We start from the raw sequence: 20,062 nt of genomic DNA, 5'->3' as shown, positions 1-20,062 counted from the left end.
ATAATAATAATAATAATAATAATAATAATAATAATAATAATAATAATAATAATAATAATAATAATAATAATAATAATGATAATAATAATAATGCTTATTTATACAGCTCATATGAGACTGAAAAGTCCCTTTACTCCAGCAGTACGCTACTGATAGATATTCTGGTCAAATTATCAAACTATCTTGATGATAAATTTCCACACCTTGGCTGGGATTCAACCCACGCCCTCCTGTTTACCAGGTGAGCGTCTCGACCACTACACCACCGAGGCAGGTATATCTGTTAGGAAAAAGTTCTCCCCGGGTGGTGATCGAACCCACGACCTAATGCTAACAAGGTAGGCATGCTACCTGAGCTGACAACAATGGGATCTATTGTGAAAGGTCCAACAATTTACGTCTAATGTGTACCAAATACATAAGACCTTGTTTAGACTGCGGCAGTAAAGGGACTTTTCAGTCTCATTCTGACAGTATAAACAGGGTATATTCTATTCTATAACTTTCAGTTTGATTTCCATTACTTTCAGGCCAAAACCAACAGCGTCTCTCCATCCAGATCTCAGGAGAGACCCTACCACCGTCACCTTAGCCCGTCCAAATATGTCACCCTAGATGGGCCCCGTCAAGACAGCGACAACCCAGTCCCCAAACGAAGACCCGACGAGCGAAACTTGGTCCGTGGGGGATCTAGGCGAAACCGACCTGGTTAGATCTTTTGTGACATTTCTTGGCTAAGTTATTCTATTTTCTAATTATTCACATTTTCTTTCTCAGGATGCTGATGGAGACAGATCAACCCAGAAGGTGGCCAAATCGGAAAGGAATGGGGAAGAAGCGAGAAAAGATGCAGACCAACTGGGCGATGTAGATTTCGACGACTCCAGCGAGGAATTCGGAAAGAAAAGCGACCAGACCGAAAAGCTACGCAATGCCGCAGAGCAGCCAAGTCTGGGACAGTACGACGAAAGTGGACGCGAAAACGACGCGTCTGCGGCTGACATTGCAGCTACCCGAGTGTGGCATAGGCGTTTTAGGCGAAACGCCCAACGGGGTTTGAATGTTGGGGAAGAGAGCCGAAAGGAGGTAAATGTAAATGGATTTATTGACAATGATATAGATTTTTACAAATATAACAGAGTAGAATTCAAAATACTATTTAGGTAGGCATAAAAGTAAACAACTATGGGGGACGTTAAACAGGGAGTAGACCAGCTTAGTCTGGCTGGGGGACTTTAAACAGGGAGTATACCAGCTTAGTCTGGCTGGAAGACTTTAAACAGGGAGTATACCAGCTTAGTCTGGCTGGGAGACTTTAAACAGGGAGTATACCAGCCTGAAATTTCCCTTGCTAAAGAAATAGAAAAGGTTGAGTGCGAAGGGCATCTACACGTAAAATTTGCAGCCAAAACCAAATGTCAGCCCAAGGCAATCACCCTAGGCTAGGGCTGATTGAGAGGCTGACGAAAAACGCCGACCCGCCCCTTTTCACACTGACGGAAATTCTCTGCTTTTGCAAGTATACAACTATGGGGGACGTTAAACAGGGAGTAGACCAGCTTAGTCTGGCTGGGGGACTTTAAACAGGGAGTAGACCAGCCTGAAATTTCCCTTGCTAAAGAAATAGAAAAGGTTGAGTCCGAAGGGCATCTACACGTAAAATTTGCAGCCAAAACCAAATGTCAGCCCAAAGCAATCACCCTAGGCTAGGGCTGATTGAGAGGCTGACGAAAAACGCCGACCCGCCCCTTTTCACACTGACGGAAATTCTCTGCTTTTGTGAAAAGGAATCGGTATGTTTCTTTTTCGTTTTCCTTCAAATTTATCCTGATTTGTATTAATTCAATCGATTCAATGTCTTCTTTCTTGTTTTGTTTTAATTTGTGCTATGTTTGTATGGTTGGTTATTGGTACAAGTAGGGCCATCGGCTTTAATAAACACCCTTTGTCACTGTGACCTGGTTAGATCTTTTGTGACATTTCTTGGCTAAGTTATTCTGTTTTCTAATTATTCACATTTTCTTTCTCAGGATGCTGATGGAGACAGATCAACCCAGAAGGTGGCCAAATCGGAAAGGAATGGTGAAGCGAATTGAAAAAATCAGTGAAAGATCCAAAAGAACTCTACAAAATATGAAAGAAACTCCAACAATTAGTCAAAGATCCAAAAGAGCTCTTCACAATGGAAAAGAAATACCAAAAATCAGGGGAGAATCCAGAATTAGAAGAGCTGTTCAGGATAGAAAAGAAAGATATCTTCAAAATGAAAATGGAATTACAACAAACAGTCAAAAATCTCGAACCAAAAGGTCTCCCCAATATCGGAAAGGGATTCGAAGGGTCAGCGAAGAACGTCAGAAGGAGATAGAAGCGAGGGAAAAAGAACGTCAAGAAGCTCGCATCAGAATCGCCCAGACTCGACAGAAAGAGTTGGAAGCTTACGAAAAGCGAAGAATTCGGAAAGAAAAGCGACCAGACCGAAAAGCTACGCAATGCCGCCGAGCAGCCAAGTCTGGGACAGTACGACGGAAGTGGACGCGAAAACGACGCGTCTGCGGCTGACATTGCCGCTATGGACCGCGAATATAGGCGTTTCTCACGCGTTCAAGGTTTTTCCGCAAGAGGGCGCGCGAGGCCGCGTCACAAACAGGCGAAGAATTCGGAAAGAAAAGCGACCAGACCGAAAAGCTTCGCAATGCCGCAGAGCAGCCAAGTCTGGGACAGTACGACGAAAGTGGACGCGAAAACGACGCGTCTGCGGCTAACATTGCCGCTATGGACCGCGAATATAGGCGTTTCTCACGCGTTCAAGGTTTTTCCGCAAGAGGGCGCGCGAGGCCGCGTCACAAACAGGAGCGCTCGCTAGATGACGAACCAAAGGAGCCTTTGACGGATGCGGAACCCTTGACGGACGCGTCGAATGGAACTTTCTTCATTCCGACGCCGATCCCCGGATTCCTATACCCGAAGTCTGAGGAAGAAAGTGGGGATGGGAAAGAACACACGGATGCGGTCACGCAACCCCCTCTCGCCGTCAGCACGTATTTCCTTCCTACCCGCCCCGCCGGGGATAAGTCAAGCGGGGAAGAAGAGATCGCGCCCGGCGATCTCTCTAACTACTACGAAGAGGCCAGCGTCATTGACGGAACTTTTGCGCGTAATGATGAAACCCTCAGGCGTACCGACACCCCTCAAGGTGATGGAACCCCTACTGGTGACCTAACTCGGAGACGATCCAGAACTAAAAGAGATGTTCAAAATGGAGAAGGAGTTGAAAAAATCAGTGAAAGATCCAAAAGAATTCTACAAAATATGAAAGAAACTCCAACAATTAGTCAAAGATCCAAAACAGCTCTTCACAATGGAAAAGAAATACCAAAAATCAGCGGAGAATCCAGAATTAGAAGAGCTGTTCAAGATAGAAAAGAAAGATATCTTCAAAATGAAAATGGAATTGCAACAAACAGTCAAAAATCTCGAACCAAAAGGTCTCCCCAATACCGGAAAGGGATTCGAAGGGTCAGCGAAGAACGTCAGAAGGAAATCGACGCGAGGGAAAAAGAACGTCAAGAAGCTCGCATTAGAATCGCCCAGACTCGACAGAAAGAGCTGGAAGCGTACGAAAGACAGCTGGAGGCCGTCAGAGGAACTAGCGAGGCCAAAAACCAAGAGGCCAATAGCCAGGCGGAGGAGAATATCAAGAAAGAGTTAGAGGCTAGGAAGAGAGAAGAGGAGGCGAGGGAAAAAGAGTTAGAGAATAGAAAACGAGAAGAAATAGCTAGAGAAAAGGAACTAGAAGCGAGGAAAAGAGAGGAAGTAGCTAGAGAAAGAGAATTAGAGGCAAGAAAAAGAGAAGAAGTAGCTAGAGAGAAAGAATTAGAAGCGAGAGAAAGAGAACTGGAGAACAGAAAGAGAGAAGAAGAAGTAAGAGCAAAAGATGCCGAAACCAGAAAAAAAGCGGAAGAAGAAGAATTGGCCAATAGAAAAAGAGAAGAGGTAGCTAGAGAGAAAGAATTAGAGGCAAGGAAGAGGGAAAAAGACGTAAGAACAAAAGATGCAGATATCAGAGAGAAAGCTGAGGAAGACGAATTAAGCAATAGGAACGCAGAGTTAGAGGCAAGAAAAAGAGAAGAAGAAGCTAGAGAGAAAGAATTGGAAAATAGAAACAAAGAAGAAGAGATTAGAGCGAAAGATGCTGAAATCAGAAAGAAAGCTTCAGAAGAAGAATCGGCCAATAGAAACGGAGGATTAGAATCGAGAAGGAAAGAGGAAGAAGTAAGAAAAGAATTGGCCACGAGAAAGCGACAAGAAGAATTGGCCAATAGGAGAAGAGAGTTTAATAGACAAAACGAAGAACACATTAGAGCGAAAGATAGGGGAAAAACGCCAGAGCTGGAAAACAGTAGAGAAGAAGATTTCAGAGAAAAGGAACAGGGAAGGAAAGCGTGTTTCGTCCTTATTTGTGTTTTTGGCGAGCTCTGTCAATAAAATCAATCAAGACAAATAAATTCACTCGATTGTCAACAAATGGGCTCAAGGCAGAGTGCTTCCCGATTCAGGGCGGGGTCGAAGTTTTTTCGGCTCTGTGCTTGGAGTTCGGGGAGTAGCTACTTTAATCGAGTAGCGACCAATGGCGACTAAACGAGTAATAATATAACTCTTTATTGACACGTAATAGACACGTAATAATATAACTCTTTATTGTAATAAATAATGACAAAATTACAATAGGGCGTGATTATTGCCTAAGGCGAGTAGATGCAATTAATAGAAAATTAGGCACTTCATAAAACACTGATATCCACTAAAGTTGTGAAAAAGCTCTGCTTTACCACAAAGATTCAAGCAATCAAGCTTTTGTGTTAGGATGAATTGAGATGAGATATTAGGAAAATGATTTGATTGCTTTCGGGTTAGGATTATTGAGATATATGGAAAATCCTAAAATGCTGCAGTGAGCACCAAAGTTGTGATATAATAACACAAAGAAACTGTATTTATTTATGAAGTTTCCTTACCTCGTATTCTATTCACCACATACTCCTGATTATGACTGACACTCAGGAACTGCACAAGTAGACTGAGCGAACCCATGCTCAGTCCAACTGACGCGTGAGATATCGACCTGAGCCTGTCCAGCCCCACACAGCCCACCTGAAGGTCCGGCATGTTATGAGCGAGCAATGAGGTGTTCACTGCGTCGATCTCTTTGACCAAACGGAGGAGTATGGTGCGATGAATCCACTGGGGAAGAGAGGAAGCAATAAATACTTATTCTAGACTAGGGGTTTCCAACTTCCCCCCTTTCTTTCCACCCTTTGATTTTGTATATATTTTTTAAAATGTCATGATAACAATATTCTGTACATCAAGGGTGGGGTGGTAGAGAATGCCATAGGCATTAACCCCACCCTTGATCAAACTTTATTTTTTTTACTTATATCTATGTACATTATGTTACCATCATTATGTAAATAAAGTTTGATCTAATTGTTTAATAATAATACGATAGAACGTTGGCACAGAGACGCATATCAGGTAATTTGATGGTTAGGTAGAGCACAAAATCACAAGGGTTTCTAATCTGAGGGTCACAGGTTCGTGTCTAATGTTCGAGGATGTCTTAATATCACTTATATTCCTGAAGACTTTGAATTCAACGTGAAAATGACGTACAACGATAGAACTTTGGCACAGAGACGCATATCAGGTAATTTGATGGTTAGGTAGAGAATACAAACAAAAGAATAAATAGAGTAGAATATACCTTGTTTATCCTGCCAGAATGAGACTGAAAAGTCCCTTTACCACAACAGTCTAAACAAGATCTTATGTATTTTATGGGTTCAATAACATAACCATAAATTTCACGGTTAGCCCAGTTGTAATGCACTTGCTTGCCATGCAGAAGATCCCAGGTTCGATTCCCACCATTGAAAAAAAATTGTAATTGTTTTTCAATTGCAAATATTTAAATGAGTTACTTTCTAGTCTTCTTGCATTCACCCAGCACCTAAATGGGAAGTATTGTGCCTGTTTTCAACTATCTAATGAGGTACATACCATGGGATGGGCATGCTATGACACAGACCACACAAGTCTAATACTAATACATTGTTTTTATTCATTTAAAGTTTATTTATTTTTCAACTTACATGTCATAGGCCAGAATAGCAAACAGGACAAGGTTTACGGAGCCCCAAACCAGGGCATTCTTGTGTTTGGTTTCATTTTCAATTCTTTTCGTGATGAGACCCCAGGCTTGCCGATTTGATTCCAACCTTTGAGGTGACTGAAAGAAAATGAGTATGAATCAACATTAGTTTAGATTTTAGATTAACACAATCAGTGTGTTTTCCTAAAGGAAACTTGACACAATCTCCTATCTTCTGAGGCTCATTTCCCTCCTTTCAATTAATCAAGGTGTTCTAGTACTATTAATCAATAGCTATGTCAAAATTACCTACGTTATACTGCGGGGGTAAAGGGACTTCTCAGTCCTATCCCAGCAGAATAAACAAGGTATATTCTATTCTACACCTAAACCTCAGAGTGGGCTTTTATTGTACATAATTAAGCTATCTATACTCACATTCATCTTGTACTTCTTCTGACTGCAACAGTGTTTTCCAGCTACCTTGACTGGGACAAGAGAACACCAAACACTATTGCATTTGCATTTTATCTGAGCATTACGGTAGAGTTTGCTGAGTATAATAAAGTGCTGGATATTACTTTGAAGCTTTACATGAAGCAGAATAAGGCCGAAAAAGCCTGGTAGAAGAGGATTAAATTTAGAGGTAATTTTTAAATTACTTTCAAAAGATCACAGATTCCGCTAGAATTTCAGCAAAAAGTTAACCTCAAAACGCCGATATTTTGGTTTGTTTACATTTTTGAAAGTTCGCGCTTCTGGTTAAAACAACGTTGCCAAACTGTCGTCGAGTAATTTTTAGCAGGACTTTTTTGCCCGGACTTTTTTTTATCGAGGGACGAATAAAGCCGACTGGCGTATTTTAGCAATATTTTAGCCTGCGTTTGAGGAACATACTACGGGATGATTACCAGCCTCCTCATAATAACCACCCATCCCGTAGTAGGTATGTCTCTCATCAGATAGGCAATATGAGACACTAAACTTCCCATTTATGTGCTGGGTCAACAAGAGAACACCAGAAACTAACCCATTGAAAATTGAAATATTTGCAATCGAAAAAAGAGTACAAATTTTTCTCGATGGTAGGAATCGAACCCGGAACCTTCTCCATGGCAAAGTCAAAGCTCTTTATTATTATTATTATTATTATTATTTATTTATTTTTATTTTTGTGCAATAAAAATAGAGGTGTTCTCATTTGAAATTCCAAAGTCGGTACCAAGTTCGCGGATTCCGCGAACTTCGAATTTCAATATTGCCAAAAAATTCTTTGCGAAAATCAAAGGATTTTTTTTTCTTTTTTCGAAAACTCCAACAGATTCGGAGCAATTTGAGTGGGTCATACATTGGTGGACACCCTGTTGGTATGTACAATCGTATGGTGTCGTTGTCATCAAAACAGATAACAGATAATAGACTTGCTGTAGAAAATAATATTAGTAGTAAATAATATTAATGTTGTAGAAAATAATAGACCTGTTGTAGAAAGGGTCAAAAAAGGGGTTTCCTGGGCCATTAAGTTTTGGATAGAGCTACCTATAGGGTTGAAATAAAAACTGTGGTTGAGTTTATAGCTTTACTAGCGGGATTCCGTCGCTTCGCTCCGAAATCCCGCTAGTTCTTCCCGAGGCATGGCCAAACTTGTAGAAAAGGCATGGCCGAACTTGTAGAAAAGAATGAAAAATACGGTCACGCTGCGCGCTCCTATTAGCTGCATAGTTAATAGTTATCAAACTAAAAACATAAACTAGTTCTATTCTAAAACCAAGGAGGGATACACTGGGTAACACTTGTTCAGGCGACGGAATCCCGCTAGTTCATCCCGAGGCATGGCGCATGGCCCATGCCTCGGGATGAACTAGCGGCGCATGGCCAAACTTGTAGAAAAGGCATGGCCGAACTTGTAGAAAAGAATGAAAAATACGGTCGCGCTGCGCGCTCCTATTTGCTGCATAGTTAATAGTTATCAAACTAAAAACATAAACTAGTTCTATTCTAAAACCAAGGAGGGATACACTGGGTAACACTTGTTCAGGAACCACTTGTACCCTTCCGGACATTCGGAGGCGTCCTTCGCAAGTTCCGGAAGCTTGATGATCTTCTCTGGAGTTCCAGCGGCCGGTGAGGGTTTACGGGTAGTGGGAGGTCTTGTTGCAGGACGCAATGTTGGCGAAGGCTTATCTGGAGGCTTTGTTGGCGACATTAAGCTTGGAATTTGTTGGATCAATAACGCAGGGATTATGGATTGATAGGTTTGGGGTGGCGCTGAGGGTGCCGATGCTCTGGCGTTTTTACCCTCAGAGGGAACTTTGCCTTCCTGGGGAGTCAGACCCACAAGAACGGTTTGAGTTTTCGAGGTAGTCCGAACCTTTGAGGTAGCCTTTAAGGCATCTACTGACCGAACGCTTTGGGCTGTTGAAAAGGGGGCCAATGTCCTGGCATTTTGACCCTTAGAGGGGATTTTACCTTCCGTGGGAGTCAGACCTCCTATGATGGATTGAGTCTTCGAGGTAGTCCCAGCCTTTAAGGAATCTTTCAGACCCGATATAATAGGTTGAGTCTGCAAGGCAGTCCGAGCCTTTGAGGCATCTTTCAGACCCGCTATAAGAGGTTGAGTTTTTGAGGTAGTCTGAGCATTTGAGGTACCATTCGACGTCCGCATCCATTGAAGGAGCCAGTCCTCTATAACTTCTCCGTTGGAAGAATTGGTGTCGGCCATGTCAGCCCGTTGAAAAGAGCAAATCAGAATGCAGAGGGCTGCTGTGAGCCTCACAATCGTTCCTGGAACACAAAGGTGAATTCGGACGCTAATGGACGGACACAAAAAGTCGATTTTTCAAAATTCCCAAAGGCCCGTTACCACTTGTAAGTTAAATCCATTTTTTTTTATGTCCTCTGGGTGGGAATGGTACCCGCGACCTAAGGCTTACAAGGCAGATGAGTTACCCATGATAATAAGCTAAATGTTAGGCTGGTTAAGAGAAATGACAATGTGCTTTCATCATTGTTCTATGTCGTCCAGTGTGACCCGGCACTCTGGAACCAGTGTGCGGAAACTCAAAAAATACCTACCCATTTTCTACATTTGTTTATGAAATAAGTCCTGAGGGAGTAAATTCCATTTCAATCTGGATCCTGCCTTCGAAGTTTCGGACTTGTAGGTAATATTTTTTTTATTTATTTATTATTATTATTATTATTATTATTCAAAAGACAAACCCGAGACAATCCACGGGACAGAAACGCCCGCAGAAGAGCAAACGAAGCGAGAACGAAAGAATTGGAAGCTCAAAAGGAAATTCAAGCAAGAGAATTGGAAACCCAAAAAGAATTCCAAACAAGAGAATTAGCCCAAAAGGAAATCCAAGCTAGAGAATTTGAAACCCAAAAAGAAATCCAAGCTAGAGAATTTGAAGTTCAGAAACAAACTCTAGCAAGAGAATTGGCAGCCCAAAAGGAACTCCAAGGAAAAGAATTAATCCAAACTCCGAGACGACAAACCCGAGACAATCCACGGGGCAGAAACGCCCGCAGAAGAGCAAACGAAGCGAGAACGAAAGAATTGGAAGCCCAAAAGGAAATCCAAGAAAGAGAATTGGAAACCCAAAAAGAATTCCAAACAAGAGAATCAGCCCAAAAGGAAATCCAAACTAGAGAATTTGAAGTTCAGAAACAAACTCTAGCAAGAGAATTGGCAGCCCAAAAGGAACTCCAAGGAAAAGAATTAATCCAAACTCCTGACACAATTGAAGACGACCAACCAGGGCTAACAGAGGAAGAGTTCTATCGTCGAAAAGAAATCGAAGACATAGGCAAAGAGCTAGACAACATCAGAAAAGAATCCGAGACGCGTCGCATCGAACTAGAGACACAATTGAAGATGACCAACTAGGGCTAACAGAGGAGGAGTTCTATCGTCGAAAAGAAATCGAAGACATAGGCAAAGAGCTAGACAACATCAGAAAAGAATCCGAGACGCGTCGCATCGAACTAGCAGCGCGAGAAAGCGAACTCGACGCACGCGTTCGAGAACTAGAGATGCGAAAAATCGAACGCGAACGCGAGTTCGAAGCGAGAAGGAGGGAAAGCGAAGCGAGGAAGAAAGCGAGCGAAGAGCGAGATCGCGAGATAGCGAAGGAGCTGGAAAGTAGGAAGGCAGAGTTGGAGAATCGACGAAGGGAAAGTGAACTTCGGGAGAAGGAGAATGAGGAGAGGAGGAGACAGCTGGAAGCTAGGAGAAAAGAAATTGGAGGACCACAAAGTTACCCTAATCAAGCACAAAGTTTTGATAGAGGATTTAGGGTGGAAGGACCAAATAGTGGGGGCATAAATGGTCCTCGTGGAGGCATGAATGGTCCTCCTAAACAGACAGAAAGTTACGATAGAAAATTTAGGGTTGAAGGACCACAAAGTCCCCCTAAACAACTAGAAAGTGATCGGAGATTTAGGGTAGGAGGACCAAACAGTTACCCCTTTGATAGAGGATTTAGGGTGGAAGGACCAAATAGTGGGGGCATAAATGGTCCTCGTGGAGGCATAAATGGTCCTCCTAAAGAGACAGAAAGTTACGATGGAAAATTTAGGGTTGAAGGACCACAAAGTCCCCCTAAACAACTAGAAAGTGATCGGAGATTTAGGGTAGGAGGACCAAACAGTTACCCTAAGGAATCGGAAAGCTACGACAGTACAAGGCTTAGGGCTGGAAGACCAAATAATGACCCTCAAGGATCGGAAACTTATGACACTGCCAGAAGATTTAGGGTTGAAAGACCAAATAGTGTCCCTCAAGAGACAGAAAGTTATGGCGATAGAAGTTTGAGGGTTGGAGGACCAAACAATGGCCCTGGAGAGGCTGAGATCAATAGTGATACCAGAAGATTTAGGAGCAGACCTTCTACTCGTAGAGGTGGGGCGACTGCACGTAATGACGGAACTTTTGCGCGTAATGATGAAACCCTCACGCGTACCGACACCCCTCAAGGTGATGGAACCCCTACTGGTGAGCAGAGACGCATATCAGGTAATTTGATGGTTAGGTAGAACACAAAATCACAAGGGTTTCTAATCTGAGGGTCACAGGTTCGTGTCTAATGTTCCAGGATGTTTCAACATCACTTTTATTCCAGAAGACTTTGAATTCAACGTGAAAATGACGTACAACGATAGAACTTTGGCACAGAGACGCATATCAGGTAATTTGATGGTTAGGTAGAACACAAAATCACAAGGGTTTATAATCTGAGGGTCACAGGTTCGTGTCTAATGTTCGAGGATGTTTCAACATCACTTTTATTCCAGAAGACTTTGAATTCAACGTGAAAATGACGTACAACGATAGAACTTTGGCACAGAGACGCATATCAGGTAATTTGATGGTTAGGTAGAACACAAAATCACAAGGGTTTATAATCTGAGGGTCACAGGTTCGTGTCTAATGTTCGAGGATGTTTCAAGATCACTTTTATTCCAGAAGACTTTGAATTCAATGTGAAAATGACCTACAGTCGAATATCAGGTTTGTTTGAAGCCTTATTTGAATAGATTTATTTATTTATTTAAGAAATGTGTTTACCAACTTCTGGAAGCGAAGTTTTCAAGGCTAGGGGAGCGAATTGAGCAGTGGTATTCAAATGGACTCATTACACACTATGGACGCAATACCAGGATTAGGGTTAAAATGTGAAATCAATCTTCTTATATTATAAGAACAAGATCCATTCACTCATTCACATTTCACAGTTCACATTTCATAGTTCACACACTGATCGCTCTATCTCGAGTACTGGTGACCTAACTTGGAGACGATCCAGAACTAAAAGAGATGTTCAAAATGGTGAAGGAATTCCAACAATTAGTCAAAGATCCAAAAGAACTCTTCAAAATATGAAAGAAACTCCAACAATTAGTCAAAGATCCAAAGGAGCTCTTCACGATGGAAAAGAAATACCAAAAATCAGCGGAGAATCCAGAATTAAAAGAGCTGTTCAAGATAGAAAAGAAAGATATCTTCAAAATGAAGATGGAATTACAACAAACAGTCAAAAATCTCGAACCAAAAGGTCTCCCCAGTACCGGAAAGGGATTCGAAGGGTCAGCGAAGAACGTCAGAAAGAAATCGATGCGAGGGAAAAAGAACGCCAAGAAGCGCGGATCAGAATCGCCCAGACTCGTCAGAAAGAGTTGGAAGCTTACGAAAGACAACTGGAGGCCGTTCGAGGAACTAGCGAGGCCAATAACCAGGAGGCCAATAGCCAGGTGGAGGAGAATATCAAGAAAGAGTTAGAGGCTAGGAAGAGAGAAGAGGAGGCGAGGGAAAAAGAGTTAGAGAATAGAAAACGAGAAGAATGTTTAATGGTTGCTAAGGAAGCTATCATAGGTACTGGGTGGTTGGAAATAATAACAAGAATACCGTGTGTATCAAATATACAACAGGCCTTGAATCATTTTCTTACCTCGTATTCTATTGACCACATACTCCTGATTATGGCTCACACTCAAGAACTGCACAAGTAGACTGAGCGAACCCATGCTCAGTCCAATTGACGCGTGAGATATCGACCTGAGCCTGTCCAGCCCTACACAGCCCACCTGAAGGTCCGGCATGTTATGAGCGAGCAATGAGGTGTTCACTGCGTCGATCTCTTTGACTAAACGGAGGAGTATGGTGCGATGAATCCACTGGGGAAGAGAGGAAGCAATAAATACTTATTTTAGACGAGGGGTTTCCAAATTCCATGTGTATGCGGGCCACATGCTACATTGGCAGGTACTTCGCGGGCCACATACACAGGGGGAGCAGGCCCGTATGCAGGATTTTCTTGAGGGGGGGGTGGATGCTCCATTTTCGGGGTCAACCTCATAGAAAAAGAGTAAAAATCAAGCCGGAGGGGGCCCACCCTAAAAGCTTCACGGGTCACGAAAATGGTCTGGCAGGCCACATGTGGCCCGCGAGCCGCTGGTTGGAAACTGTTTTAGCCATTAGCCAGGCGGAGGAGAATATCAAGAAAGAGTTAGAGGCTAGGAAGAGAGAAGAGGAGGCGAGAGAAAAAGAGTTAGAGAATAGAAAACGAGAAGAAGTAGCTAGAGAAAAGGAACTAGAAGCGAGGAAAAGAGAGGAAGTAGCTAGAGAAAAAGAATTAGAGGCAAGGAAAAGAGAAGCGAAGAAGTAGCTAGAGAAAAGGAACTAGAAGCGAGGAAAAGAGAGGAAGTAGCTAGAGAAAAAGAATTAGAGGCAAGGAAAAGAGAAGAAGTAGCTAGGGAGAAAGAATTAGAAGCGAGAGAAAGAGAACTGGAGAACAGAAAGAAAGAAGAAGAAGTAAGAGCAAAAGATGCCGAAAGCAGAAAAAAAGCGGAAGAAGAAGAATTGGCCAATAGAAAAAGAGAAGAAGTAGCAAGAGAGAAAGAATTAGAGGCAAGGAAGAGGGAAGAAGAAGTGAGAGCAAAAGATGCTGAGACAAGAAAGAAAGCAGAAGAAGACGAATTAAGCAATAGGAACGCAGAGTTAGAGGCAAGAAAAAGAGAAGAAGAAGCTAGAGAGAAAGAATTAGAAAATAGAAACAAAGAAGAAGAAATTAGGGCGAAAGATGCTGAAATCAGAAAGAAAGCTTCAGAAGAAGAATCGGCCAATAGAAACGGAGAATTAGAATCGAGAAGGAAAGAGGAAGAAGTAAGAAAAGAATTGGCCACGAGAAAGCGACAAGAGGAATTAGCCAAGAGGAGAAGAGAGTTTAATAGACAAAACGAAGAGCACATTAGAGCGAAAGATAGGGGAAAAACGCCAGAGCTGGAAAACAGTAGAGAAGAAGATTTCAGAGAAAAGGAACAGGGAAGGAAAGCAGAAAAAGAGAAGAAGAAGCTAGAGAAAAAGAATTAGAAAATAGAAACAAAGAAGAAGAGATTAGAGCGAAAGATGCTGAAATCAGAAAGAAAGCTTCAGAAGAACAATCGGCCAATAGAAACGGAGAATTGGAATCGAGAAAGAAAGAGGAAGAAGTAAGAAAAGAATTGGCCACGAGAAAGCGACAAGAGGAATTAGCCAATAGGAGAAGAGAGTTTAATAGACAAAACGAAGAGCACATTAGAGCGAAAGATAGTGGGAAAACGCCAGAGTTAGAAAACAGCAGAGAAGAAGATTTCAGAGAAAAGGAACAGGGAAGGAAAGAAGGAGGTAAAGACAATGGAAAAGTGACTGGCAAGTATAGCGACACACGGTCGTGGCGGCCCCCCAGGCCCTCTACCCTAAGTGAGGAGGTAAAGACAGTGGAAAAGTGACTGGCAAGTATAGCGACACACGGTCGTGGCGGCCCACTAGGCCACCTACCCTAAGTGAGACCTCCCCTGGCCGTAGTGGGGCAGCTACCCTAAATGCTGAAACTTCTAGCTCAGCTAACAGCAATAGCCCATCTACCCTAAGTAGTGAAATTACTGGGACCGTTCATGGGTCCTCTAGCCGTGATGGGGCGTCTACCCTAAGTGGGGAGACTCTCCCTAGGGCCGCTAGCCGAAATAGGGCACCTGTACGAAATAGTGACACTGAGCCCCTAGTCCGAAATAGAGGAAGCTTCATTAGAGGTGGAAGTACTAACAGAAGGGTCGGGAACAGGAATTCCGGGGGAACACAGTTCCAAAGGGAAGAAGAAGAAGTATAAGGGATGAGTGGTAGAGATTACCTCGGGCAATAATTGAGGAGCTGGGTGCAAAAAGGGCAATAAATGAAAATCATCAAACTGAGATATTTAACTTTAAAGTTTTCAGCTAAGACTAAAAAGTACCCTTATAAGTATGTACCAACAGTTTAAACGGGGCTCATTTCTTTACATCGGAAATGAATACAAACAAAAGAATAAATAGAATAGAATATACCTCGGTTATCCTGCCAGAATGAGACTGAAGAGTCCCTTTACCCAACAGTCTAAACAAGATCTTATGTATTTTATGGGTTCAATAACATAACCATAAATCCCCCCCCTTTAGGCACTTTAACACAATAAACAGTAGGTCATTCACACCCATAAATGTTTACAGCAGAAGTACATCTCACATTTAGGTTAATACAAACAAAAGATTAAATAGAATAGAATATACCTTGGTTATCCTGCCAGAATGAGACTGAAAAGTCCCTTTACCGCAGCAGTCTAAACAAGATCTTGTGTATTTTATGGGTTCAATAACATAACCATAAATCCCCCCCCCCTTTAGGCACTTTAACACAATAAACAGTAGGTCATTCACACCCATAAATGTTTACAGCAGAAGTACATCTCACATTTAGGTAGGTAGGTTAACATAGAAAAATCTAAAGGAGAAGGTGGACAGGATAAGAGAAACCAGACTTTCACGGTTAGCCCAGTGGTAATGCACTTGCTTGCCATGCAGAAGATCCCAGGTTTGATTCCCACCATTGAAAAAAAATGTACTTGTTTTTCAATTGCAAATATTCAAATGGGTTACTTTCTGGTCTTCTTGCATTCACCCAGCACCTAAATGGGAAGTATTGTGCCTGTTTTCAGCTATCTAATGAGGTACATATTGTACTTGTTTTTCAATTGCAAATATTTAAATGGGTTACTTTCTGGTCTTCTTGCATTCACCCAGCACCTAAATGGGAAGTATTGTGCCTGTTTTCAGCTATCTAATGAGGGACATACCATGGGATGGGCATGCTATGACACAGACCACACAAGTCTAATACTAGTACATTATTTTTATTCATATAAAGTTTATTTATTTTTCAACTTACATGTCATAGGCCAGAATAGCAAACAGAACAAGGTTTACGGAGCCCCAAACCAGGGCATTCTTGTGTTTGGTTTCATTTTCAATTCTTTTTGTGATGAGACCCCAGGCTTGCCGATTTGATTCCAACCTTTGTGGTGACTGAAAGAAAATGAGTATGAATCAACATTAGTTTAGATTTTAGATTAACACAATCAGTGTGTTTTCCTATAGGAAACTTGACACAATCTCCTATCTTCTGAGGCTCATACTATTAATCAATAGCTATGTCAAAATTACCTATGTTATACTGCGGGAGTAAAGGGACTTCTCAGTCCTATCCCAGCAGAAAAAACAAGGTATATTCTATTCTACACCTAAACCTCAGAGTGGGCTTTTATTGTACATAATTAAGCTATCGATACTCACATTCATCTTGTACTTCTTCTGACTGCAACAGTGTTTTCCAGCTACCTTGACTGGGACAAGAGAACACCAAACACTATTGCATTTGCATTTTATCTGAGCATTACGGTAGAGTTTGCTGAGTATAATAAAGTGCTGAGTATCCCTCATTTCCCCTATATCTATTAATCAAGGTGTTCTAATACTACTAATCATTAGCCATGTCAAAATTACCTATGTTATACTGCGGGGGTAAAGGGACTTCTCAGTCCTATCCCAGCAGAATAAACAAGGTATATTCTATTCTACACCTAAACCTCAGAGTGGGCTTTTATTTTTTATTGTACATAACTAAGCTATCTATACTCACATTCATCTTGTACTTCTTCTGACTGCAACAGTGTTTTCCAGCTACCTTGACTGGGACAAGAGAACACCAAACACTATTGCATTTGCATTTTATCTGAGCATTACGGTAGAGTTTGCTGAGTATAATAAAGTTCTGAATATTACTTAGAAGCCTTCATGAAGCAGAATAAGGCCGAAAAAGCCTGGTAGAAGAGGATTAAATTAAGAGGTAATTTTTAAATTACTTTTTCCGCTAGAATTTCAGCAAAAAGTTAACCTCAAAACGCCGATATTTTGGTTTGTTTACATTTTTGAATTTTCGCGCTTCTGATCAATACAACGTTGCCAAACTGTCGTCGAGTAATTTTTAGCAGGACTTTTTTGCCCGGACTTTTTTTTTATCGAGGGACGAATAAAGCCGACTGGCGTATTTTAGCAATATTTTAGCCTGCGTTTAAGGAACATACTACGAGATGATTACCAGCCTCCTCATAATAACCACCCATCCCGTAGTAGGTATGTCTCTCATCAGATAGGCAATATGAGACACTAAACTTCCCAAACTAAATAAAAAAATCACTTGGTTTTGCCAGCCTAATTAGAGTAGTTAGCTTGGTGAGTAGCGCGTCTGCCTTGTCTTGTAAGCGCTAGGCCGCGAGTTCGATTCCGGGCCGGGGCAGATTTTATCCTGAAGGGATATGTTCGTTCTTGGAAAGGTTGGCTTTCTCCTATCCGCTCTTCCATTTCCGGACGATAAGATCTTGGCAGTTACAGTTCCCTCTATCAAACCTCTTTTTTAATCACTTATTTTCGATTAACCCTATGATCAAACCTATAACAGCGAACCAAGTTGACTTGGAGGTTGGAGGGTAGAGCGCTTGTAATCACTAGGTTGCGGGTTCGTTTCCAACCCGAGGTGGATTTATCCTAAACCAGTGCTTCTCAAAGTTGTGGAAACAGCGGCACGTTTTTGAAGGCTCTAATCAAAACAAACTTATAATAATTTATTTTGTTCTTACCATTTTCAAGTTGTTAGTCCACTTGGTCAGGTTGTAAGGATTGATCTTCAGCTTCTTCCATACTTCATCCTCCAAGTATAGGCGGGACTTTGAGTCTGAATCGGAGAGGGTTTTATCTGGAAAATAATAATGAAAGATTTCGAAGAGGAAAATTAAAAATACTGTGTTAAGTGGGGGGACGTTAAACAGGGAGTAGACCAGCTTCGTCTGGCTGGAGGACTTTAAACAGGAAGTAGACCAGCCTGAATTACCCTTGCTAAAGAAATAGCAAAGGTTGAGTGCGAAGGGCATCCACTCGTAAAATTGTGTAGCCAAAACCAATTGTCAGCCCAAAGTAATGACCCTAGTTAGGGCTGCTTGAGAGGCTGACGAAAAACGCGGTCTGTACACGGAAAAGGGCGAAGAAAAAGAAGAAGATTGTATAACTTACTAGGAGACACAGGGCTGGATTGGTACACGCTCGGATTCTTAATACTCGTGTAGCACTTGGCGTCAGGGCTGGACCAGAAGGATCGAAACATCCCCACGCCCGCGCCTATCTCGGTTTTATCCAAGTTTTTAAAAACTCCTCCTTTTTGGATCACTAAAAACTCCTTTTTGAATCATTAAAAATTTCTTTTTGGATGATTAAAAATTCTCCCATTAGTGTAATCCTTCAGTATTGGTGGATTTTTGGATTTCACCAACCTTCTTTCCAGCCACAAACAGCCCGTTAGCTTAACAGCCCTGTTATACAAATTAAATGGAACTTAACTGGCGGTTAGATTAACAGGAATTCTAATGACTGAATAAATATTGGTGGAATCCAACATAAGTCATTGGTGAAATCCATTCTTCTATTTACCTTGGGTATCTCATAGACATGGTCCGGACTAACCAGGAGCTGATAATGGGGCGGGTTCACACTCGCCTCGTGACAAGTCATTGGTGAAATCCAACATAAGTCATTGGTGAAATCCATCGAAAGTTCATTCTTCTATTTACCTTGGGTATCTCATAGACATGGTCCGGACTAACCAGGAGCTGATAATGGGGCGGGTTCACACTCGCCTCGTGAAAGAGGTAGGTAAGTAGGTATACTCCAGCTGTGTTATCTCCGAAGCTACAGAGCACAGTTGTCAAGGAATAAAGTTGGACAAGGGGGGAACTTTCAACATTAAATTTTATTAAAACTTAGAGAGAGATTGTTCTCTCTCTCTCTCTCTCTGGCTCCCTCTTTTTATCTTTCTACCTATCGCTCTCTTTCTATTTTTCTTCCTTCCTTTTCGTCTTTCTATTCTACATATTTAAACTATCTGTTATTTAATTATACTGTTGAAAAGGGGGCCGATGCCCGCGCATTTTGACCCTTAGAGGGGACTTTACCTTCCGTGGGAGTCAGACCTCCTATGATGGATTGAGTCTTCGAGGTAGTCCCAGCCTTTGAGGAATCTTTCAGACCCGATATGATAGGTTGAGTCTGCAAGGCAGTCCGAGCCTTTGAGGCATCTTTCAGACCCGCTATGATAGGTTGAGTCTGCAAGGCAGTCCGAGCCTTTGAGGCATCTTTCAGACCCGCTATAAGAGGTTGAGTTTTTGAGGTAGTCCGAGCCTCTTTCTTTCTCTCTCTCTCTCTCTCTCTCTCTCTCTTTCTCTCTCTCTCACTCGTCCTTATCTCTTTTTCCTTCTAATCCCCCTCTCTCTTTTCAATTTGCTTTTCCAGCGTTCTGATTGGCTAATGGGAAAGCCTAGGGTTTTAATGAAAAGTGGATGTTAAATAAAAAGGGGGAGGAGTTTTCCAATGTTCTTTTCCGAGTGAGTGAGCATCAATGTGAAGAGTAGAGGAGTAGCACAACACTCTCTCCGAGATGAGAGGAGAAATTGAAGCACGATTTTTACCAAATTGTTACAGTAGCGTCCTTGGAACACACCGGTATATCACACCTAATTTCATCGCTTTACGACAAACCGTTCTTGAGATATTTTGTATATAACCTTTTCCACGAAATGAGGGTTAAGTAACAATGACTTTGGTTAATATCTGGATGGCTGACTATCCGATTTTTACCAAATTGTTACAGTCGCGTCCTTGAAACATATCGGTATATCATACCAAATTTCATCGCTTTACGACAAACCGTTCTTGAGATATTTTGTATATAACCTTTTCCACGAAATGAGGGTTAAGTAACAATGACTTTGGTTAATATCTGGATGGCTGACTATCCGATTTTTACCAAATTGTTACAGTCGCGTCCTTGGACCATACCGGGATAGCATACCAAATTTCATTTCTCTACGACAAACCGTTCTTGAGATATTTTGTTCACAACATTTTCAACATTTTCCACGAAATGAGGGTTAAGCAACAAATACTTTGGTTAATATCTGGATGGGTGATTATACGATTTTTACCAAATTGTTACAGTCGCGTCCTTGA

The 20,062-nt window shown here is 41.8% G+C and overlaps 1 protein-coding gene and 2 long non-coding RNA genes across 3 annotated transcripts; all 3 read right to left on the bottom strand.

The window, feature by feature from the left end:
* Positions 1–6,230: 6,230 nt before the first annotated feature.
* Positions 6,231–6,863, bottom strand: LOC113467448. Its single transcript, XR_003391519.1, has 2 exons — positions 6,593–6,863; positions 6,231–6,292 (listed from the first exon to the last, which is right to left on the bottom strand). It is a non-coding gene; the product is annotated as an uncharacterized LOC113467448 (long non-coding RNA).
* A 1,256-nt stretch (positions 6,864–8,119) lies between these two features.
* Positions 8,120–9,309, bottom strand: LOC113467447. Its single transcript, XM_026823638.1, has 2 exons — positions 9,230–9,309; positions 8,120–8,938 (listed from the first exon to the last, which is right to left on the bottom strand). The coding sequence occupies exons 1-2, from the start codon at positions 9,231–9,233 to the stop codon at positions 8,148–8,150; spliced, it is 795 nt and encodes a 264-aa protein (XP_026679439.1). The 5' UTR covers positions 9,234–9,309; the 3' UTR covers positions 8,120–8,147.
* Positions 9,310–15,948: 6,639 nt separating this feature from the next.
* Positions 15,949–16,434, bottom strand: LOC113467449. Its single transcript, XR_003391520.1, has 2 exons — positions 16,301–16,434; positions 15,949–16,033 (listed from the first exon to the last, which is right to left on the bottom strand). It is a non-coding gene; the product is annotated as an uncharacterized LOC113467449 (long non-coding RNA).
* Between the last annotated feature and the right edge of the window lie 3,628 nt (positions 16,435–20,062).

This window comes from Diaphorina citri, unplaced genomic scaffold (assembly GCF_000475195.1).
Source record: "Diaphorina citri unplaced genomic scaffold, Diaci psyllid genome assembly version 1.1 scaffold477, whole genome shotgun sequence".
NCBI classification, from domain to species: Eukaryota; Metazoa; Arthropoda; class Insecta; order Hemiptera; family Psyllidae; genus Diaphorina; species Diaphorina citri.
The sequence above is the reverse complement of the archived record's forward strand: the minus strand, read 5'-3'. Positions and strand labels throughout refer to the sequence as shown.